The sequence below is a fragment of the Formica exsecta genome, unplaced genomic scaffold (genome assembly GCF_003651465.1).
Source record: "Formica exsecta isolate Colony F162 unplaced genomic scaffold, ASM365146v1 scaffold265, whole genome shotgun sequence".
Taxonomy (NCBI): domain Eukaryota; kingdom Metazoa; phylum Arthropoda; class Insecta; order Hymenoptera; family Formicidae; genus Formica; species Formica exsecta.
The window spans coordinates 576,964-601,248 of NW_021849915.1; the positions used below are offsets into that span (position 1 = coordinate 576,964).

At 27.3% G+C, this 24,285-nt stretch overlaps 4 protein-coding genes and 1 pseudogene across 6 annotated transcripts; 1 reads left to right on the forward strand and 4 right to left on the reverse strand.

Annotated features, from left to right (window-relative positions):
* Nucleotides 1-1,845, forward strand: part of LOC115236976 — a 13,396-nt pseudogene extending 11,551 nt beyond the window's left edge.
* An 871-nt stretch (nucleotides 1,846-2,716) lies between these two features.
* On the reverse strand, nucleotides 2,717-5,008 carry LOC115237030. Its single transcript, XM_029809789.1, has 6 exons — nucleotides 4,684-5,008; nucleotides 4,117-4,272; nucleotides 3,425-3,695; nucleotides 3,125-3,193; nucleotides 2,947-3,036; nucleotides 2,717-2,824 (listed from the first exon to the last, which is right to left on the reverse strand). The coding sequence occupies exons 1-6, from the start codon at nucleotides 4,938-4,940 to the stop codon at nucleotides 2,717-2,719; spliced, it is 951 nt and encodes a 316-aa protein (XP_029665649.1). The 5' UTR covers nucleotides 4,941-5,008.
* Nucleotides 5,009-6,682: 1,674 nt separating this feature from the next.
* Nucleotides 6,683-9,441, reverse strand: LOC115236977. The gene is made up of 7 exons (XM_029809716.1): nucleotides 9,280-9,441; nucleotides 8,445-8,710; nucleotides 8,057-8,212; nucleotides 7,350-7,614; nucleotides 7,090-7,158; nucleotides 6,911-7,000; nucleotides 6,683-6,790 (listed from the first exon to the last, which is right to left on the reverse strand). The coding sequence occupies exons 1-7, from the start codon at nucleotides 9,439-9,441 to the stop codon at nucleotides 6,683-6,685; spliced, it is 1,116 nt and encodes a 371-aa protein (XP_029665576.1).
* Nucleotides 9,442-10,034: 593 nt separating this feature from the next.
* Nucleotides 10,035-13,479, reverse strand: LOC115237012 (putative gustatory receptor 28b). Of its 3 annotated transcripts, none has more exons than XM_029809765.1 (8): nucleotides 12,948-13,479; nucleotides 12,520-12,826; nucleotides 12,010-12,284; nucleotides 11,588-11,764; nucleotides 10,955-11,204; nucleotides 10,728-10,796; nucleotides 10,426-10,515; nucleotides 10,035-10,242 (listed from the first exon to the last, which is right to left on the reverse strand). In XM_029809765.1, the coding sequence occupies exons 2-8, from the start codon at nucleotides 12,802-12,804 to the stop codon at nucleotides 10,183-10,185; spliced, it is 1,206 nt and encodes a 401-aa protein (XP_029665625.1). In that variant the 5' UTR covers nucleotides 12,805-12,826; nucleotides 12,948-13,479; the 3' UTR covers nucleotides 10,035-10,182. The 3 variants fall into 3 exon arrangements, with proteins under 3 accessions (XP_029665625.1, XP_029665624.1, XP_029665623.1); XM_029809764.1 differs by having other exon boundaries at nucleotides 12,885-13,479; XM_029809763.1 differs by having other exon boundaries at nucleotides 12,520-13,479.
* Nucleotides 13,480-13,952: 473 nt separating this feature from the next.
* On the reverse strand, nucleotides 13,953-23,014 carry LOC115237011 (putative glycerol kinase 5). The gene is made up of 12 exons (XM_029809762.1): nucleotides 22,623-23,014; nucleotides 19,427-19,520; nucleotides 17,378-17,477; nucleotides 17,144-17,303; nucleotides 16,785-16,899; nucleotides 16,403-16,596; nucleotides 16,096-16,222; nucleotides 15,831-15,935; nucleotides 15,564-15,658; nucleotides 14,984-15,147; nucleotides 14,625-14,758; nucleotides 13,953-14,242 (listed from the first exon to the last, which is right to left on the reverse strand). The coding sequence occupies exons 1-12, from the start codon at nucleotides 22,716-22,718 to the stop codon at nucleotides 14,100-14,102; spliced, it is 1,527 nt and encodes a 508-aa protein (XP_029665622.1). The 5' UTR covers nucleotides 22,719-23,014; the 3' UTR covers nucleotides 13,953-14,099.
* Nucleotides 23,015-24,285: the final 1,271 nt, after the last annotated feature.

The following is a 24,285-nucleotide window of genomic DNA, read 5'->3' on the forward strand; positions in this document are numbered from 1 at the left end:
ATTTATTATTTTTTTAAAAATTTAATATTATTTATTATAACATTTGGTTGTTGAATTGTATTATTTAATATTGTTTAGAGATTTCGAATATTCATGAAAAGACTTGCTGCTGTGGACGATACTTTAAAAGAGTTAGGCACTCCCAAGATATATCGACAGTTACATGCATATGTAATAAGAGTGTTAATTGGATGGTTCGTGTGCATTCATATAGCAAATACACTTGATAGCTTTTGGTGGTTCTACGCAATAAAAGATCATCGGTGCATGATTCTACCTTATATTATGAATCATTTTCATCACGTCAACTTATTTGTGGATTTATTATTTTTGATTTTCCTGTGGTTTGTATTATATTACACAGTATACCTAAATATACATTATAATTTTTTTGTTAATAGATTTAACTTTTTATTATCTTAATACATATGTATTTTACAAAATAGTTGTTAATCCTGGAAAAAGAAAACAAATATTGTAAAAAAGATTAAATTTTTTAGAAGAAACGTATTTAATATTTTTTTGTAAAATTGCCTCGAAAAAAGAGAAATGTTTTTCATGTTTATTCTGCGGACTAAAAAATTTTATCGTAGATTATTTTTATTTCGAGTAATTATGTGTTATCAATTTTTTTATATATTGTAATTATTGTACAATTACTCTGACTTTGTAACAGGTATATTGGTACTAGATTTGACAAGGTAAACGAGCATATGAGATGTCTATTGATTAAGAAACAATATGGATTGAGATATACATGGAGAAAATCTGTGCTGATTACTCGTGAATGCATCATGTATGACAAATACAAGCTCATACTGTGGACTTCAATGTAAATCGAAATAAAAAAAAATATATGCTTGGATTGATTGAAATATAATCTATCAAAGAAATTAATGCATTCAATATAGAAAAAATTCAATTCATTCAAATAATAAAAAAATGATTTCTCCATACACATCATAGTCGTGTTTGTCTTTTTGTTCTCTCATTAACAAATTTTATTCTTTGATAGGCATGTCCATTTGGAATTATGTCAAATCGCTCGTGATTTAAACATAATGTTTGGACCCCAATTGACTATGGAAATAGTAGCCTGTCTAGTATATCTGACAAGATTATGTCATTATATTATTATGCACATAGAAACAAAAGTATTTTCGCCGATAGCCTGGGTTATCATATGTTTTTGGATAACGTTGCACGTGGCTAGACTCTTCTATTTAAATTACATCTGCGAAAACGTCAGCGCTAAGGCAAATTTCAATCCCGTAAACTTGGATATATAGAAATAAAAAGAATAATTCACCAATTGACAGATTTTATTCGGTATGCTGACGTTCGTGACGAGGTAAAAAATATATATATTTCAGTAATAAAAATAAAGCAGTTAAGATTTTTTACGTTTTAATAATTATTCTATGTGCGTAGATTTATCAGTTTTCTTTAGAAATAATATATCATCCGCTGAAATTCACAGGACTGGGTCTCTTCTATTTTGGCAATGGCCTTCTACGAAAGGTTGGTTCTTATATTTATCTTAGTTAATTTATATTTATCTTTTTGTATCTTTTCATTTTCAACTTATATTATAAATAATCAGACCGTAATTGTATATATTACATCTTTCATATAATATTTTTATTATTGTATCTTGTTGTGTAATAGATATTAGATTAACGTACAAAAATGTAGATTTAAAATAGTGCATTATATATGTAATTTTTTGTTTGTGTAAAAAAAATTAATTCACATATTTTCTTTTAGTTCTTCATGACAATTTTGGCATTTCTAATCTTCATAGTGCAGATGACTACCATACCTAAAAAGGAGACGGACATTTAAAAAAAATTGTAAAAAATTAGTACTCATAACGAGCATACATCATATAAGAATTAATAATTTAAAATAGGATTTAAGCAGTTGATAGCACATATATTAATTAAGATATATAAAATGATAAAAATTGCAAAAGTTTTGGCCTTTGTCTGGATTCTTCTTAATGGTAAAAAAATACAATGAACGCAGAGTACAAATATATATGAAGAAATAATTCTCTTAGAAATTTCTCTGCAAAATTTATCAACAAATTCTTTTTTAATCCTTAAACTGTCACTTACCACACAATTATTCCAGGAACTTGTGGAGAAATGTTGCATCTTAGGTCAAATTAATAAAAGTTTATTACTTGAGATTTCTTTAGTAATGAAATAAAAATCAAAGAACAAGAATTTACAATTAAATGTTTGTTAATTCGTTGACTCATCGACAATAAAGCCATTACAAGAAAGATCGCATATGACGAATTCAAAATATATCGAATGTAAATGTTGTGTAATTTTAGTTGTGGATTAAATTTGCTATGAAAATTTTGATGTCTTCATCAACAACGGATTAATTTTTTTTAATAAAATTCTTAAAAACGGATATTTCTTATATTACATGAATAAACAATAAAAATGTAATTTATAAATGTTAAAAAATTTTTATTTAAAACATATATATATATATACATAATATCAAATAATATAAATTAATAAAATAAATTAATAAACGTAACAATGCATAATTAATATAGTAATATTAAACTAATGTCTACATAATTATCAAAATCGTTTACAAAATCAACTTTGTAATAATTAAAAATGTATGAATATCAAGTAATAAGTTGATAGGATACTACGTAAAACTTTTCCGAATTACATATTTTTCTCATTTACTCGTAACATGTTGCATTGTTTTTACTCGAAATTAACATTCGAGATAAGGGAGAAGTATCCATTTCCATCATAAAGAGCATAATACCAACAATTCCTACGATGAACTGAAAATAAATATCAAATATAATTATCGCTATTTAAAAAATTTTCTTACATAAGCCAAACTTTTAAATTACTTCTAAATTGTATTATGCTTATATAGATGTGAATAATATTAAAAACTAACCTTACGAATAAATTTGTAGCCAAAATTAAATAAACCCATTCCGTTGAATTTTAACGGTTGAAGCGATATTTGCAAAACAAACTGGCAAATCTACATTGTATATAACATGAATGTAAAAATTATTAATAAAGGCTATATTTAAAATTGAAAGATTTTAAGCTAGGAAAATTTATCTTACATCTTCGCGTATCTGATTAAAATAGACAAGATCTGTCAATTTATGGATCATGTCTTTGGTTTTCTCCGCCTAAAATAATATAAAAATTTAATTTTACGATCATAATAATTGTATCTTTTTATTCGTATTAATTGTGTTTTTGTATTAATGAATTTTGAAAATGTTTTTGATTCAAGTACTTTACTAAAATAGTTTTAATATTTATCGTAAAAAGATTGAATATCATAGAGAGACTAATCCAGACTAATCATGATGAAAATATTTTTTTTACGATCTATCTAAAAATCTCTTAAGGCTCACCTTGGTACCAACGCTTTCACAGATGTAATTTAATGTTACTAATTTTGTTAAGTATAAACCGCACCATACATAAGTATGAATTAAAAGTGTCAGTTTATTTTCTAGATCGTCCTTGTCCTTATATAATTGTTTGAAACATATTAGCATATGATATTGAAAATAAAATATCCCAGTTAAAAAAACGAAATATGACATCATCTGCAGGGTTATTTGCATTCCGAAAAAATCATTTAGTTTGCGAGCTATTCGGCAAAGTTCCAAATAAAGGTGCCTAGAAAGAAATAATATATTAATAGATAAATATATTTATTATATTAAGACACTGAAATATATAAAGAACTACATGCGTGTAGTATTTGTCTATTTATTTAGAATTAAAAACGATCAGAGATACAATCAGAGATATAATTTAATATTATACAATTACAAATTACATCAAAATAAATATTTTATCATAAAGCAAAACAAAATTAACAATTACAGTTACATTACGTAAATTTGAAAATTTGCGATATATAAATAAATTTGTAAAAGAACAGATTTTTTGATAGATAGATATTTAATTGTGTAAATAAGTTTGTAATACAATAAGATAAAATATATTTATACATTTTTAGATTAATAAAATAAAATATGTTAAAACAAGTTTTTCAATTTTGCCGATTTTTATCTTAGGATATATATCAATTTACATTGTAGTCCACAATACATGCTCACGATTTTCAGCGCTTTGGACATAGTAACGAGTAACAAGAGACTTTTTCCAAGTGTATTTAAATCCGTATTCTTTAGTCTCTGATAGTTGTCCAATATAGTCATTAATTACATTCAATCTAGTACCAATATATCTGTAATTCAGAAAAAAGAAGAAGACACTAAAATAAAACACACATTGAACATTTTTATTTATGTTGCACATTAAATATAAACATGTGGAAGTTTTTCATTATTTCTTGTTTATTTCATTTAGGATCCCATTCATTTAGGAACTTTATAAAAACAACAGTACGGCACTAACTTCTGGATTATCATACTAGATTAAAGAATTGTGTCTTTTAAATAAATGCCTGTTATATTTCTTTAAATAAATACTGATTATATAGAATCCTATACAGCATACAAGTATAAAATAACTTAACTAATTTATATATATATATTTAACATTTTTTAGCATTTTTCTAATTTACAGATTTAAGAATTTATTGATTTGAATTATATTTAGACTTCTCAATAATTTAAAAATAACTGATTTTACAAACCTTATAAAAAATATAAATATTATATCCATGAGGGTATTGATGTGGAAAGGATAATGTATAATAAGAGGGATAATTATAGCCTGTATATCCTTAAACCTTTTTACGGACCAATGACTATCAATTGCCCACGTTATACAAATCATCATAAACCATCCAATCAATATCCATTTTATCGACTTTCGCATTTTACAATATTCCTTGGGTATTCCAAGCTGTTCCAAGGTATCGTCTACGAGACTGAGATTCCTCATACACATAAGAAATTTCTAAGAATAACAGCATACAAAAAATATATAATATTATAAACATCTTTTTTCGCAGATATGAAAATATATATCAATGTGTTTGATAACAAAGAAATAATTTTTAATAAAATCTCATTAAATTTTATATTAATATATGTAATATATACTAGATATATATAAAACAAATTTTATCAACTAAACATAATATTTTGATGTTTCTGATAATCCAACTGTTGAAAATATAATATAAATTTTAAAAACATAAAATTTCATTTTACACACATAAATAAAAAATAGATACTTTTATTTATATTTAATTAAATTTGACTTTACCAAATAAGTAATAGTGAAAATACAATAGTTTCTAATTTGGAGAAGTCGTGTTTCTCATGCTATTTATTCTGTTATAGATATCACACCATTGAAGTTATTATAAAACATCCATAAAGAAAAATAATGTACCTCGTGTTTGCGTACGATGATGATTACAGATATTAGGGTCGCAATCAAATTTGTCATTACTATGAAAAACATCAAAAAACCTGAAAATATACGATGTGGTGTATAAAAAGTCACCATATAGTGAAAGGCGCAGGCGTAAACACTCCACACAGTTAATATATAAAAGATGCTGAAGCAAAGTCTTGGATGATTCAAACTATGTCTAAAAATTCCACAACCAAGTAAACAAGTGACTAAATGAAAAGAATCTAAAGTCTTTTCTATACTGTCGACCATGATTGCAAACTGTCGCAATTCCATATGTTAACTATTAGATCACAAGTTGAAGATAGTATAACGTGCTAACATATATTAGTATAATAACACTTAATTAGTATCGTTAAAATATTAAACACTAACATAAAGAGGTAATCGATATTCGCACAATGTGTCAGGGTATAGCGTGCTAACATATATTAGTATAATAACACTTAATTAGATCCTTACATTAGTATCGTTAAAATATTAAACACTAACATAAAGAGGTAATCGATATTCGCACAATGTGTCAGCAATTATTTTCAGTGTCTGTACTTTCTCGGCCATCTACTTATTAGGTACAGAATGTGTCCATATAATATATTCATAAATATAATAGTCAAGAACGGAATAAGTTAGAAGCAAAGATTGTAACGCCTGTTTTATGGTAGTCATATCATACTCATCTATCAAAACGATGGAATAATAATAGAACTGCATTAGCATTATGTGTATCATTTATTTTCATAAACATATATAATGAAGTAGTTGATCGATATTGTTGGGCGATATTAGCGCCAATAATTGGCAAACAACTTGTAGCTTAAGATAGGCGTCAGTTAATATTTGACTTGACAGTAGAATTGTGATAAGTGAACAACTATCGAATAAATAATATTTTTTAGTGAATTGAAAATGATATGGAAAATTTGGTATTTTCGTAATCAGCGGATTTATTTTTTTAAATAAAATTCTTAAGAATGATGTATCTTATATTACATATATATAAATTAATCAATAAAAATGTAATTTATAAAGATTAAAAAAATGTTTATTCTCGAAACATATAGTACCAAAATAATATCAATAATAAAATAAATCAATAAATATAACAATGCAATTAATATGATAATATTAAAGTAAGGTTTATATAATTATTAACAATAATTGTGTACATACAACTAACTTTCTAATATATAATTAGAAATATACGGATATTAAATAAACTGGAAGGATACTATGTAGAAGTCTTCAAAATTATATATTTTTCTCGTTTACGCGTAACATGATGCGTTATTTCCGTTAGAAATTAAAATTCGGGATAGGGGAGAAGTATCCATTTGCACCATAAAAATCATAAGACTAAGAATTCCTATGAAAAACTGAAAATAAATATCAAATATAATTATCGCTATTTAATATTTTCTTGCATAAGTCTAACTTCTAAATTACTTCTAAATTGCATTATGCTTATATAAATATTAATAATATTACAAACTAACCTTGCCAATAAATTCGTAGCCAAAGTTAAACAAGCTCATTCCGTTGAACTTTAATGGGTGAAGTGATATTTGCAAAACAAACTGGAAAATCTGCATTGTGTAACATAAATATTATTTTAAAATTATTAATAGAAACTATTTAAAATCTAAAGATTTTAGGCTAGGAAGATTTATCTTACATCTTCGCGTGACTGGTTAAAATAGACAAGGTTTGTTAATTTATGGATCACGTCCTTGATTTTCCCCGCCTGAAATAATATAAAGTTAATTCTACGACTTTAACAATTATATCTTTATTTATATTAATTATGAATATCGAGAGTTGTGCATTTATATAAATAAATGTGCAATTGTTATGAAAAAAAAATTCTTAAGTTTCTTTTTTTATCTAGAAAAATGAGAATTTTACAATCCATCTAAAAATCATCTAAAAGCTCACCTTAGTGCTAACATTTTCGCAGATATAATTCAATGTTACGAATTTAATTAAGTATATGCTGGTCCATATGTCGGCATGAATTAAAAATATTAATTGACTTTCCCCACTATCTTTATAATTATGATTGTGGCATAATATCATACGGTATTGATAATAAAACACTCCCGTTAAAAGTACAAAATAGGATATCATCTGCAAAGTCATTTGCATTCCGAAAAAATCATTTATTTTGCGAGCTATTCCGCAAAGTTCCAAATGAAGGTGCCTAAAAAACATTATATTAATGGATAAATATATTTAAAACGTCGAAATATATAATTACTGATCTGTTCCTTCTAAAAAATACATGCGTGCAACATCTATCTAGAATTAAATACGATCGAAGCTATATAATTAGGGATATTATTTAAATATTATGTACGATTATATAGTACTCATATTGAAATAATTATTTTATCATAAATCTGAGTAAAATTAACGTTTATAGTTACATTATGTAAATTTAGAAATTTGCAATTAATTTGTAAAAAAACAGATTTTTTGGTTAAATATAAAATTGCCACAATTTAATGCAAAAGCGTGGTGTGAATAAGATTGTAACACAATAAAATATATTTATACATTTTTAAATGAATAAAATTGTCTTTTTTTTTCAAATAAGTCTTTCAATTTGGCCGATTTTTATCTTAGGATATATATCAATTTACATTGCAGTCCACAATACATGTTCGCGATTTTTAGCGCTTCGGACATAATAGCGAGTAACAAGAGATTTTTTCCAAGTACATCTCAATCCACATTCTTCAGTCTCTGATAGTTGCTCAATATAATTGTTAATTTTATCGAATCTAGTACCAATGTATCTATAATTTAGAGAAACAGAGAAACACTAGAATGAAGCGCTTATTAAACTCTTTTATTTATGTCGCATGTTATTAATTATTGTTTAATTCGCTTAATATATTATTTTGTAGAAATAACATTTTAAATATGGCATATTTACAATTTATAAATTTAAAAATTGATGAAAGTAAATTATTCAGATTTCTCAATAATGCTTATATAATTTAAGAAAAATAAACATATTTTACAAACCTTAAAAGAAATATAAACATTATACACATAAAAGTGTTGAGATGGAAAGGATAATTTATAATGGCAGGGATAATTATGACCCTTGTGTCCTGAAACTTTTCCATATCCCAAAAATAGTCAGATATCCACGTTATGCAAATTGTCATAAACCATATAATCATTATCCATTTCATCGAGTTTCGCATTTTACAATATTCCTTAGGTGTTCCAAGCTGTTCCAATGTATCGTCTACGAGACTAAGATTTTTTATACACCTAAAGAATTTCTAAGAGAATAACAGTAACAATAAAATATATAATGCTATAAATGTCTTTCGTGGTATACATGAAAATATATATATCAACGTACTTGATAATAATGTAATAATTTATAATAAAAATCTCGTCAAATATTATATCTATTTATATGATATATTTATGAGATATATACAAAACAAAATTTATTAACAAAATATAAAATTTTAGTTTTTTTAGTAATTCAATGATTGAAAGTAAAACGTATTTTAGACACAAAATTTTATTTTACATAAATAAAAAAATAGATTATTTTATTCATATCTAATTAAATGCGATTTTATCAAATATAAGTAAATTTGATTTCATCAAATAACTAATAGTAAAACTAGTTTCTAATTTGGAGAAGTCGTGTCTCGTGCTATTTATTTTACTGCAGAGATTACACCGTTAAAATTATAATGAAACATTCACAAAGAAAAAATACCTCGTGTTCTTGAACGACGATGATTACAGATATTATGGTCACAAACAAATTTGTCATTATTATAAAAAAGATCAAAAAGCCTGCAAATATACGATGCGGTGCAAAGAAATTCACCACACAATAAAAGGCGCAGGCATAAACACTCCAAACAGTTAGTATATAAAAGATGCTGAAGCGAAATCTCGTATGACCCAAGCTATCCCTAAAAATTCCAGAACCAAGGAAACAAAAGACTAAGCAAAAAGGATTTAAAGTCTTGTCTATAGTGCTGGCCATGATCACAAACTCTCACAATTTTATATGTTAACTATTAGATTCTGAATTGAAGGTAATATAGCGTGCTAATGTTACATTTATCAGCATGATAAGATGATGTTTGATTAGATCGTTGCTTTAGCATCGTTAAAATATTAAACAATAACATAGATGTATATTGTTGAGATAATCGATATTCGCACAATGCGTCAGCAATTATTTTCAGTTCTTGTACTTTCTCCGTCATTTTTTGTTAGATACAAGATATATTTATATAATACATTTATATAATATGTTATCGTTAATATATTGTAATTTTTAAGCAATGCAATTAAAATTTTTACTGTTTGCAACGGTTTTGCAATCGGACTGCATGGGGCAACAAAAATAGATAAATTTAATTGTATTCATATATAAATTTATTTTATCATTATTTTTTGTGTTACAAATAATATAAATAAGAGTTTCAAGTAAATCATGTTGGAAAAGAATATGATTATTTATTTATTATTATTAAATTTGAAAGCATTATATTTCTTGTTTATTCGTATTTTTAGCATTTCAAGAAAATCGGTTTTTTATAAATGAAATTTCTAGAACTTTATTAATAAGAAAATCTTTAAAAATGCTATTAATTATACAATTTTCAAAAAGATCATTTTGATGAGTTTTTATTAAATTATTTGTAAATTTCTTTTTTTTAGTTTAATAAGTAGCATTATTCGTCTACAATGTGACCGAATTCTTTTTTGAATCATCATATTATAATGGCGTGTTCATTTGAATTAGAATAACCACATATGTTGTAACCGTGGCAAAAAACTGAAACACAAACACATAATATAATGTTTTCTCTTTTTCTTCCTTCTCAAATTTTAGAATTACATTAAATAATTATTCTACATTTTTGTAATAAATAATTAAATCAGAAATAGTAATTCTCTAAATGGATTGTATCATTTCTATTAATTGCATAATTTAAAGAAATAGGTTAAATATACATACCTTGCCAGTGAGAGTATTATCAATTGAGAAGAAACCGGAAGCGGTAAACTTTAAGGAATTAAGCACTATTTGTTGCGTAAATTGCGTAATCTGTAACATAAAGAGACATTTGCACATATTTATTTCATTTTCTATTAAATTATATACATAAGTAAAATATTTATAGATGAAAACACAATGTTTTTATTTCTTAAACAATAAATTGTTTTATATGAACAATATTCAATATGTTTTCTTTGAAGGAAAAAAAAATCAAATTTGATTAACATGTTATCCATCGATAATGCATTAACAAGACTTACTTCTTCTCTCATATCATCGTCGGTACCGGCTCCATCAAAAGACTGCATAATTTCGCCGGTTTTATATGCCTGAAATAAATCTTAACCATATAACGAACAAATTTAGTAATATATATAAATATTACATAATTTTAATAACATATTTAACTGTACCCTGGAATCAATTCTGTGTTTATCATTCTGAATTTATTTAATTAAATTTTATTTTAATAACAAAAATAATGTACCTCCTGTGATACACCCGCACAAAGAGAGTTCACCAATATAATTTTGAGTGAGTAAATGCCTGCCCAAACTATCATGGCAACGAGTTTTTCACTGTGAAATATCACGTGAAACTGGCCGGTAAGTGCACCATACATACAGTAAAAACATACAGTTACTACTGTAAAATGAACCGCCAATTCGAGCAAAAGTTGCAGACAATAAGTATGATTAATTTGTCGTGCTATTCTCGTGACTTCTAAGTGTAAATGTCTTTGAGATAAAAATATTAATTAATTAGTAATTATTTAAATAACTCTAAGAAATTCTTTTTTAATTTGTGACAGAATTTAGCACACACTATTTTAGGTATCATATATTTTGATATAATCTATATACCTTATATATCCATTCTGAGATTTTTCAAATATATTCTGTATACATATTCTGTATACATATAATTCTGTGACAAATTATACATATAATTTTATAAGGTAAACGTAGCTATTAACATAGTGAAATATCACAAAAAGATGCATAATGTTAAAAATATTCATTTTTTAAAATAATATTAATTATTATAAGATTTTATTGAAATGTTAAAAAATTTTACTGACCGTTGAACAATAGAAAATGAGAATTATTGTTAATTTTACCTCAATGTCTGTATGAGATGCAGTATCTTCTCCTTTTGATTTTCGTAGTTTATTGTAACGATTGCAATTTGTTTATTTTCACGTTGATCTTGAATCTTAAAGATATTTGATTTATTTGCACAAAGTACTACATTGTTAATCAGAATATTTGTATTCTGGAACTTTATTTGAAGACATCTGCAATTTTACATCACACACGTTGTTTTGATATATATAATCAAAGATGTATATTTATTTACTTAATCCACTTAATTTTAAAAAAATATGTCGCTTTGTGTGATTGAAAAATAAGTTAGAAATTTAAAAAATAACTTTTAAAATAACTCTGTAATTAAACATTAATTCTCTGTAATTCTCACTATTTGATCATTAATTTAGGATATATATTGTTTGGGAAACATATTATTAATTATTATACTTGCCTGATAAGTGAAGCGAAAGTGACATCTACTACAGAATTTGTCAGAATTGGAATGCAGAAACATAAATCAGTATAAAAAATGCCCAAATATCCCATAGAAGCAATCTCTTCATACATCCATACTATATGCATGAGATTCAATAATAGCATACTCATTACCCAAAGAGCCAAAAGATATAGAATATTGCGGTGAGTTCTCTGGTAATCCCTTTTTATACCCAATACTTCTATAGTATTGTCAATTGTACTGAATCTTTTAATTATGCTATTTATATTCTTGAAACGTCAAAACTAAATTAGTAAGTTTGTTCATAGGTAATCAGTCAGGAAAGACGAGAGAGATCTTAATAGCTACCAACAAAAATTTTACAAAAATTACAAAAAAATAATTTTTTTTTTTAATATATAAAATAAATCAAAGAGTTATCTCTCTGTAATTTTTGTAAAACTTTTATTTGCTATTTGGATTGATTTTACGCAAAATATCGTTACGCATAATGTATAGACATACCTCTGCTTTAAGCCAGAACAAAATTATAGCTAAAATGGCAACTAAAATATTGATCGTTAAAACGGAATAGTATAGGACAAAGTCGTCAGACAACTTTTCCTGAAAGAGACCAATTCCCTTATAAAGCAGCACGAAGTATGCAATTATCATCGAGATAACGTAAAAGGCACTTAGTAAAAATCGTGGACGATTCACAGGTATTTCGAAGATTCCCATGCAAAATATGCAATTAAGCCATATGATAGGCATCAATGCCTGTTTTAAACTTTTCGTGCCTCTTGTCATTTTGCATTCGCCTTTTATAAATCTAAATAGACCAAATATTTATGTTAATTGTATCATTAATATATAATAAGTAAACTTACGTTTCTTTTTATTTCACGTGCAATTCAACACAATTTCTTTTGTTAAAACAATAAACCACATACACAATGAGTCTCGGAAACCAGTTACTAGAATAGACGTCAGAAAATCGCCTTGATTGCGATTAAATTATCGTAAAGAACTGAAAAAAGGTGTTATACGTATTCGATGTCTGTAAGGACTAAATTTGACTTGGACAAGGCGCTAGTCCTGCGTGTTATCGTTAATGAACTCTACACCTGGCGAGCAACTAACAGCTGATAAACGATCTCGCGTGCTATTGCGATACGTCCGAACGAACAACCTGCGTAGATCATGCAATTTCACTTATTACACGTGTCTCATGCCGGTAATGTTCATCCAACACTTTCGATTACTTGTTCCGTAATGATAGCTTACCTTTCGACCTTTCCTCACGCTACCAAGAAGTTATAAGAGTTTAACTATTAACACCCATAAATAATGCAGCCGAGGGTCACTTCACTCTTCGCGTTTTATTATAATGTAACTGCTCCCGATAAAACCTATGATTATACGCCTCTTGATCTTGATTAAAAGAAGTACAAACATTTAATATTATTTTTGGGTTATCTACATAAAATTTTTATTGATTACACCCCCGTGAAAATATAATTTAATAATAATATAATAATAAAAAACGATACGAATTGATTATGTGCAAACTATTGTAATTGACGATAGCCTTTATCTCATTTCCGAGAAAATAATTACTCAAAATATTTAAAAAAAAAATAATAATTTTATGAGAGTACACTTTTTTTCTAATACGAAATATATGCATTAATAACGTATTATAAACGCGTAGCGTTTGAACATGACTCTCAATTAAAATGAAAGTCTTAATGCGCTTTAATGTCAGATCATATCGTAGGATCTACGATAAAAGACAAACATATCATGTTTACTTGTGTAATGCGAATACACCGGTGTATATTCTCCCATAATATTTAAATTAAAATACATTTACACATACACACACACACACACACACACACACACACACACAAATAATTTTCTATATTTATAAAACCTAATATAAAACAAAATTGTTTAATTAATTACAAATATATTTATACTTAATATGTATTAATCAACATTGTGATGTTGAATGGTATAAATACATTGTACATGCTTTCATATTATCATAAATTCTTAATATATTCGTAAAAAATATGTTTTTGATTCAGAAAGTATTGTCAGTACCAATTTTTGAAGCGCTCCATTGCGCGTTTCCATTGGCTAAACGCATGCTGATAAGATGATTGCGATTCTTTGTTTGGCTTAAATATCCTATCTACTTGACGTAGCATCGATACTTCTTCTCTGCTCTTCCACAATCCTGAGATTAAACAATATATTAAAAATTATCAATTGTTAAGCATAATTAACAGATTAAATAAATACATATATTTATTGTATAACATTTAATGGTTATTAAAATCTCATATCATATCAGAGATAAAGAATAATCTCTTATCTTAATTAATAAACAATTTTATACTTTATACATTTTATAAAATCATGTAAAATAAAGAATAGAAAATAATAAAAATATGGAAATTACTTAATCTTTTATTAAATTATCTTTGTCTACTTTTAAGCAACATTGAATAAGAAATAGTACAACATTTTCAAAAGAACAAAAACTCTTTAAATTATTAGATGTATGAAAAATGTAAAATAATTTATAATAATAAATAATAAAATTGCATGATTCATACCGCATTGTAAACCAGCTAGAAATGCTACCCCTAAAATGGACATCTCAACAGATACCGGACGTTCCACTTCCAACCCCGTTAAGTCAGCCAACGATTGCATAATAAAATCATTTTTGGAAACTCCACCGTCGACTCTAAAAAACAACATATTTGCGTCAATTGATATCTTTTTATTAATACTGCAATATTGAAGTTTAATTATTGCATAAGAAGTAACAGAAATTGATTGCACAGAGAAATTAATAATCCTTTTTTTCATAATATTATTATCAGTCCTTGCGTCATTGTTAATGGTTATAAATATTGTAAACTATGAATAGTTAAGTATACATTTAGCAGTGTTATTGTGTAATATTTACTTTATTTTTTGGTATGTGAAAGAAGTTTCCTTGCACAAACATTCGTAAAGTAGCTGTATCCTAAAAACGAGACTCTCTAATAAAGATCGAATGATGTGCTCTTTTTTCGTAGTGGGCTTTACTCCTAAGAAACCAGTTGCAGCTGTATAATCATTTATAGGCGCCTGAAACAATAAAGGACGCACATATATATATGTATTTTTGAGTAATGTATTATCTTTTTAGACTGCAAGTATTCATAAAATTCAACGTTTTTTTCTTTAAGATCTTAAACAGAAAATGGAAATAAAATATCTCTTTTAAATATATAAAAATAATATTCTTTAAATATCGATTTTAAAAAGAAATTTTTAAAGCAAATTTGTATTTTATAAATATTTGCCATTGAGAAGGCAGCATATTTTTATTTTGTTTTTTATTTTCGTAAATATATATAAAAAATAAATAAAAATAAATAAGTTTTGGAAATAATTTTTCCAATTTTATTACAAATGTTTGTCTTCTTGCGTGAAAAAAAAAATAATTTTATCATATCTGGATATCTGAAAAGAAATGATTCGTTGTAGTAAATCGTGCGTACTTGTAGTCCGCTGAATGCCGGGACGAAATATACCCCATCAGTGTCATTGACTGAGTTTGCCATACCAGCTGTTTCCATAGCGTCACTCACAATTCCTACGGCAATCATATGATCGAAATTGGCATATAAAAACGAAGTATTGAATTGTTTTTAAAAATAAAATTTCTCTTTTTCTCTTTTTTTTTAACAAATTTATAAATTTAATATATCTAAAAAATTGTGGAATCTTAAATTTTTTATAAAACAATTTAAGAGTTAATGAATTACCTATTGACTTAGCCCATTCGATTAATATACCGGTGTCGCTTGAAGATCCTTCTGCAACATATATTAGTTCTTTTCCGATTCGCCATCCAACAACTGGATAAAGTCCTATAAATAATTTTGATAATTTATATCTCTGTTTAGAACATATATATATTTTTAAGTTTATTATATATATTATTTATTCGATACGATATATTCTACGATATACACGACATATCGAAAATAAAATCTGCATTAAATAAATAATATAAATTCGCGAAATTACCAGCAACTGATGCGTGTGCTTCCGCTCCCATGTTAACATTCACAAAAGTACCTGTCCCCATAGTAACTTTAAGATCACTAGTCTTGAAGCATCCTGAACCAAATAAGGATGCTGCTTGATCGGCCATCTAATTTTAATTGATTATTATTAGAAATAGAAACGTTCGTTAATTCTAAAATCAACTCTTATAAAGTCTCGTATATAATACAATATATGTTGCGTGGGTAATTATAATTGTTGTGTAATTAATTGTCAAATTAAACGTCAGTTTGTTTATATCAAAATATTTTGTAACTCCATCACTTACTGAGCAATAAATGGGAATTTCAGCCCCGAACACGCTTTCGGGTATAGTTCCAAAGTTGCCCACTGTATCGACTACTTCAGGAAGAATATTGCGTGGTAATTTTAAAATATTTAACACCCAATTAGCCCATTCCATTGTAAATGGGTCGAATATACCAGTGGCTGAGGCACATGAAACATCCATTACATGCTTTCCTGCAACGAATGAAAAATATGGCTATTAACCAGTACAATATAGCAAATAATTATTACTACACATATCGTGATAAAATGTTAACAGATATATAAAGGAATTTCATATACATTTAGCAATATTATGGATATTTTAAATAAATATAAATGAAAGTAAAAAGTAAAATATATTTAATTAAAAATTGTTTTACCTGTTAATTTGTATAAAAGCCAGCAATCTATGCCTCCAAATGCCGCTTCTCCGTTAGATGCTGCTTCTCGAAAACCTGGTATATTTTGGAGAACCCATACTAATTTCAAGGTAACCTGCGAACAAAGTCGAGATTAAGCTCCTGAAGGGAATATTAGCCAAGGGAACAATAGTTGACAGAGAAAGCTAGAAAGCTCCGTAAAGCTTTATAAAGCGAAGCTGTGCTCTAATGACGATTTATTTTTGACGAGAGAAAGACGATTTAGAAATCATTGAAATGATGTTAAAACACCCATTAATGGTATAAATATTTATATATAATTGATAGTATAAAATATAAATAGAGTAAAACATTTCAACCTGCATATTCATAAACTTAAACACGCTACCGGCCATAAAGCGTTTGCTTTTCGTAAGAGTGTACAAAATACGAGAGGCTGTTCGCAATCCTGCCATCGTCATCGACTGATTCCATTCATCGACCAGAGAAGCCGCACGTTGATCCTTCCATGTTATAAATCTGAAACGACAATATTACACGATCGTGAAACCTTATTCTAACCGAAATACTTTCGTCATCTTTGTTGCTCTCACCTGTGATAGTGCCTCCCAGTCTTCAAATCCCAGGTAATAAAGCTGGCTCGTTGCGACGAGATTCCAAAGCAAACGATGGACTTTGGATCGATCTCGCTGTCTGTAATCATAAATGGAACAAATTGGTCTAAACTCGAGATGAGTTACAAACATAAAATACACGAACGACAAACTGAACATAAAAAAAGATATCAATCGATTATAAGCGGCAAAATTCCTGAAATTAAAAATATCTATGCTTCTTCTTTTCTTAATATCTATTTTTAAACTTCTCTTTGTGAAGAAAAATAACAAATTCAAGATGATCTGGATGATACATATTTATACGTGATATATAATTAAATGGTAAACCGTAAGTATTTTTGTTGCTAAAAAAAGAAGAGAGCATTCTGCCACTCATAAAATCAGTTTAATATATAAAGCAAATAATGTTTTATATTTAATCAAATTGGGTGCTTCATAAGGCCTGAAAATACGATTTAATTGGCGAAATAATATATAAACAATAAGCATCGGGAGTCGCAAGCAGAATGTGTGATTGCTTACTTTCGATGCGTCCGATTGCTGTCACCTCGGTTTACGATGGACATTTCTAGAACAGATTAAAATACAGAAATGAGGTTTGACACACATTTAATGGGTAGCCAAAGATTCAATTCAAGCCGATGCTGATCTTTTGATGCGGAAAAATTAATCAAATTTTTCAATAAATAATTTATTTATTAAAATAAAGCCAATTAGAGCCGATATACAAAATAAAAATAAATTAGTACATTATCATCAGTACGTCACATTTTTTAATGTTATCAATTATTTATTCATCAAAGTAATTAATAAATTAAGATCCAACGCGACTTAAACTGGAGCTTTAAATGTCTACTGAAAATGCGTGAAACCAAAATTTTCTGCGTTTATCCATTCCAGATTACGGAGAAGATTCGCATGCTTTGCACACAATAATGTTTAACTTCTGTATATTTGTCCTCTCTTATCATTATAATTCTTATCGCGCAGAATTATAGATATCGCAAAATGCAGAACGTGTACATATATTTAAGGATCGTATGAACTCTGCCTATCACCATTAAAATGATTGAGAAACAATTAAATATTTGATTGATATTTTACGATTAGAAAAACATTTTAATAACTTACTTTTCAATGTATCCTTGATTACTTTTACTATAATCTCCCATAAATGATCCGGATCTATCTCCACAAATCCAGGCTCTGGATAAATCAGTTTTATCTAAATTAAAAAAAAAATAAAGTACATTATTATTTTTATTCGTATTCCGTACCTTCTTTGTAATCACTAACATGTACAATTTCGATAATTTTGGAATTACAATGCGTTTTCACACTCGAATTTTTGGGTCTACTTCATATTTTTTAACAAATACTCTTTACACACGATTTATTTTCCGTTAAAACGGTAGAAATGATATGATTTCGCATAATAAATAGGCAATACATTATCTTTCGTATCGCATAATAAATAGGCAACACTTTTTTCTTGTTTTGAAAGAGAATATGCGTTGCGGGAAATATTTTTAGATAAATTTCTAGATAAAATAAAAATTATTGTACTTCAAGGAGCTATATCTTCAGAACTAAAATTGACTCTCATATAATTTAGGATTTATGTAACTCTATGATATACATGAAAATTAAAATAATCTATAAAACATAAATTTTATAAATAATTTCATTATTAATTTTTAGTTTTTGGATTATAATATACGCGACTTAAACTGGAGCTTTAAATGTCTACTGAAAATGCGTGAAACCAAAATTTTCTGCGTTTATCCATTCCAGATTACGGAGAAGATTCGCATGCTTTGCACACAATAATGTTTAACTTCTGTATATTTGTCCTCTCTTATCATTATAATTCTTATCGCGCAGAATTATAGATATCGCAAAATGCAGAACGTGTACATATATTTAAGGATCGTATGAACTCTGCCTATCACCATTAAAATGATTGAGAAACAATTAAATATTTGATTGATATTTTACGATTAGAAAAACATTTTAATAACTTACTTTTCAATGTATCCTTGATTACTTTTACTATAATCTCCCATAAATGATCCGGATCTATCTCCACAAATCCAGGCTCTGGATAAATCAGTTTTATCTAAATTAAAAAAAAAATAAAGTACATTATTATTTTTATTCGTATTCCGTACCTTCTTTGTAATCACTAACATGTACAATTTCGATAATTTTGGAATTACAATGCGTTTTCACACTCGAATTTTTGGGTCTACTTCATATTTTCTAACAAATACTCTTTACACACGATTTATGTTCCGTTAAAACGGTAGAAATGATATGATTTCGTGTCGCATAATAAATAGGCAATACATTATCTTTCGTATCGCATAATAAATAGGCAACACTTTTTCCTTGTTTTGAAAGAGAATATGCGTTGCGGGAAATATTTTTAGATAAATTTCTAGATAAAATAAAAATTATTGTACTTCAAGGAGCTATATCTTCAGAACTAAAATTGACTCTCATATAATTTAGGATTTATGTAACTCTATGATATACATGAAAATTAAAATAATCTATAAAACATAAATTTTATAAATAATTTCATTATTAATATTATATAAAATTCTGAAAAGTTTCATAAAATTTAAAAAATGGAAAAAACCGGAACAAATGTTTTTTTTTTCAATGCAATGGATATGTGGACAAAAGGACAATTATTGCGAATAACATGAATATTGCATGGAACATATTGATAACGATAACAAATACATAGGAAAAATAATGGAAAAAAATATTTTTATCATTAAATTTAAATTAAATTCTGTAATGGAAAAATTCAAGGCCAGATAATATTGATAAATTTTTTTCAATAACATACACATATATGTAGACATAAAACGTTTAGAATTTACTTATGATAAATAGCTATTGGAATAAATAGCTCGGTTAAACTCTTTTTGTTTAATCTTCTCTTGTGTATTATGTAAAAACAGCTTTATTAAATATGTATTTTTCTTAAACTTAATCAATTTGTTGTCATACAACATGTTTATATATTACATATTCAGTATACGCAAGATCCTTTTTTAAACAGTTCTTAAATATTTGTACTCAATTTCAAAAATCCGCTTCAATGCTAGTGGCAAAAAGACATTAATCAAAGATATTAAGTATGCAAGCAGTTTTATAATAAAAATAATTCTGTTTTTTCTGATCTCCTTATAAATACTAAATATAATTTACTAATTATATTATTAAAGCAATAATAATATTGAATAAAATGAATAATAATATTAAATTAACATTAATTAATATTTTTGACGAGCGTAAAATATTGGAGCGCATTTTTCTCCATTTTTTAATAATAAAAAAATGTAAATATATCTATTTTTTCAAATTTCAAATTAAATAGTTATGATTCAAGATTGTAGAGAAATTCTACACATATGCGAAATATAAAATAAGCCATTGTCATACGACTTTTGCGTCGTCATAGCTAAATTGATGTTCAGCGCTTATAAGTATGCACGACGGATACAGTCTGCCGTGTAAAGTGTCCTAGTAACTTATTTCTGAGTTTATTAATCCACGAGCTGGGAAGCACACCTTCACGTTAACTTGACTACCTTGACTTCAAGGTGTTCTATAGACAGCTCTCTGATCTCGGCTATTTCTTTCCGTTTCTTATTATATTCGCAAAATTGATTAATTTTTCCTACGCTTTTAGAAAAATTATAGTCAGCTTGTTACAGAAAAGATGTACAATAGCGTCTTTCATAGATGTGCACTCAGATGATGCAAGATATTATTAAATTTCTTAATCAGAAAAGTAAGCAATTAACAAGATTAAATTTAGAATTCTATCTTTCAGTTTTTGACAGGAAATGCACATGCAAATTCTATTCTCTTATTATTTATATTGACTATGATATTATTCATTATAGTATTCTATTATTATTTATATACTAATATAACTGCAAAAAAAATTCTTTGCAAAAGCCATTTCTCTCATCATCTGTTTCGTAATTTCTTGTTTAAAAAATAAAAATGCATAATCCTTTGAAAAATTTGTTATTAACTTACTTAATAATATGTGCATAAATATTAACCGAAATATCAAAGACTATTGTAGTATTATAAAGATACAAGTCCAAGGACTCTGGATTCTCTCTTTGTATATGCAAATTTCATAGCAATCATTAATCACAGCCTTTAATGAAGCTACCAACGTTGATTTACATAATATTTTATTATGCGCAATATAAAACACGAATCACAATAAATAAATATTTTTCATAAAAGACTGTCATTATAGCGAATTACAGTAAATGTTTTTTTGTTTTGTCGTAATTTTGACATTTTTATCTATTTGATTCGAGATTGATCCTTTTAATTAGCTGAAAAAAAAATAATTAGTTTCTTATGATTTATCTAAATTTATCAAATAATAAACTTATTTCGAGATATTTCATCGAGTATGCCTTCCATAAATCTAAAGTGTAAAATATTATCTAATCGTTTATATTTTTCTACATCAGGTATTAAAGTCTACCCGATTGATATCAGCTATTAAAGATCAGATAAGCCGACTCATGCATATCGTTATTTATCGATATTTTAAAAATATGCAGCAATGTCTTTACGACTTCTATTCTATCTTATCATATCTTATTAATGCTTGGTATGTCGTTAATTTAGTATTTGCTCCGTCTTATGAATCTTTTCAGTAGCATCACTAAAACAATAAAAATATCCCTCTTTTAACAATTTCCACTCTCTCCCGCGCATAAATAATTGTTTTTTTTTAAGTATATTATATATTGCAGAAAAGAATTTTGTGTATGACATTGCAATTTTTTCGATAACAGCATCTTAATTTTTTTTCTTACATCTCACAATCTTTGACAAGATTTAAAAAAAAAAAATTAAAATTGGAAGAAAATGGCAATCAGAACCAGACGCGGTAGTTGGAACGCAAACAGTTTTTTATTATGTAACATTCTCTACATTTAGACGTTTCGGCTTCTTTTTTAGGCCATCTTCAGCATAAATTAACTTATTACATAGGTTTACGGTCGCATTGGTTTAGTTAAAAAGAAAAAGTTTTATGCATTACTGTAATCATTTTCAATTTTAATTATAATATCATACTGAATTTTGTATCTTCCGCTTGCTCGCAGATTTAAATTGACATTTGCAAGCGATCTTTAAAAAACATAAAAATTAAATCGCGACGAACCTTCTCCGCCGAGGAAGCTACCGTGACCGCTTTCTCGTCCAGAATGTGGAAGCGTACCGTGGTGGTGCCGACGTCGAGCGCCGCGATGTACTTCATGGTACTAATTTGTCCTTTCTTCCAGCGAATTTGAAAATTTCGGCGCCGATTCACACACGCACTCACACCTCTTGATTCGTTATCAAATCCAATTTGAAATACCGAACGTTAGATCGCGATGTCCGGCACCGACTGGTATCGATTAATACCAGCTGTGTTCTTTCTACCTTGAATTTAATAACAGACAGCAAGGGAAAAAAGAAGGAATGCACTTGGACTCGCAATGGCAAAAAATTGATGCTACTTGAGCACGCTAGCTTATCGTAACACAACTGTCCTTGGATGCGTAATACATCACGCATGCTCTAGCAAGAGGTCTTTATCGAGACTTCACCGCGCGTCACATAATGAAGCGATGAACTCCCGACAATTTCGCCGGCAACGAGTGGGGCGTGGAGCATATTATCGAAGCGTACGCCGTATCAGTTGGGCCTACGTCTTGCCGATTATGGCTGAAACACACCGTTAAAAGATCATCCGGAAAGATTCATCTGCGTTGATTATCAATTTCTCCTACAATGCGGTCTGATCATTAAAAGCCGCGACTACTCCGATCATAACTATCGCGATTGCAATCGATTTTACTTGGAATTTTTTACGGTGAAAGCCGCTTTTATATGACACTGTTTGTGTAAAATTTTATTTTATAAAGATATAACTAAATAATAATTTTATCTAATCATTAACCTAGATTTTGGATTCGGTGCGAGCATAATTATCATCTAGTCATAGCTCAGATGTAATGCCTTTTTATATAATATTTTTTGAGTAATAAAGATATTTAATATCAAATATTTTTAAAAAATCTGCTTTAAATTAGAAGAATTTCAAGAAAGAGAGCATAAAACATCTTATGCAACAGTAGTTATTATGTTCTTCAGTATCTATAAAATAAGATCAGTTTATTTTGTCATTTAAATACTAGATTATATATAGAACTTTAGACTAGAACTTTAATACTCGCATGACGTTTGTCATACACACGAGAGATATGATGTGACAGATGTCATATATATATAAATGCTGTCTGCAATGACGTAACACGCTTGCTAATTAGTGTTATTGTGTGCGTGCACAAGGTTGAAATAATTTTAAAAATTCCGTTTACATGTAAATGGATATTATTTCAAAATTTAACACTATATTTAATTAGTCACCCAGCGCTATTATTTGAATATGATAAGAGATAATAAGTGATAATGTAAAATTATTATTTCATCATTCAAACATAAATTATAAAATCTTAATTAAAAATATTTATTTAACATGTCATTTCTTGTTACGTTACTGAAGATTAAATCGCGTGCATACGCCTCTTTTGTAGCAACCCAATTGACAAAGAACGACGTATATTAATCGTAATTTAGGCGTGCTTTGAATACTGTTGTCATTGTCTTTATAAAATGTCTTACACTGTGAAATTAACTATTTTGAACTTTTAATATTTTATTATATTTTCTCTCGTTCAATAGATCCACCCTTAAAAAAGATGTGTGTTAAATTAATATTCTAATGTATCAAGACTTCCAAAAGTCTCGAAATTTATTTTTGCTTTCTTTCCGTATTA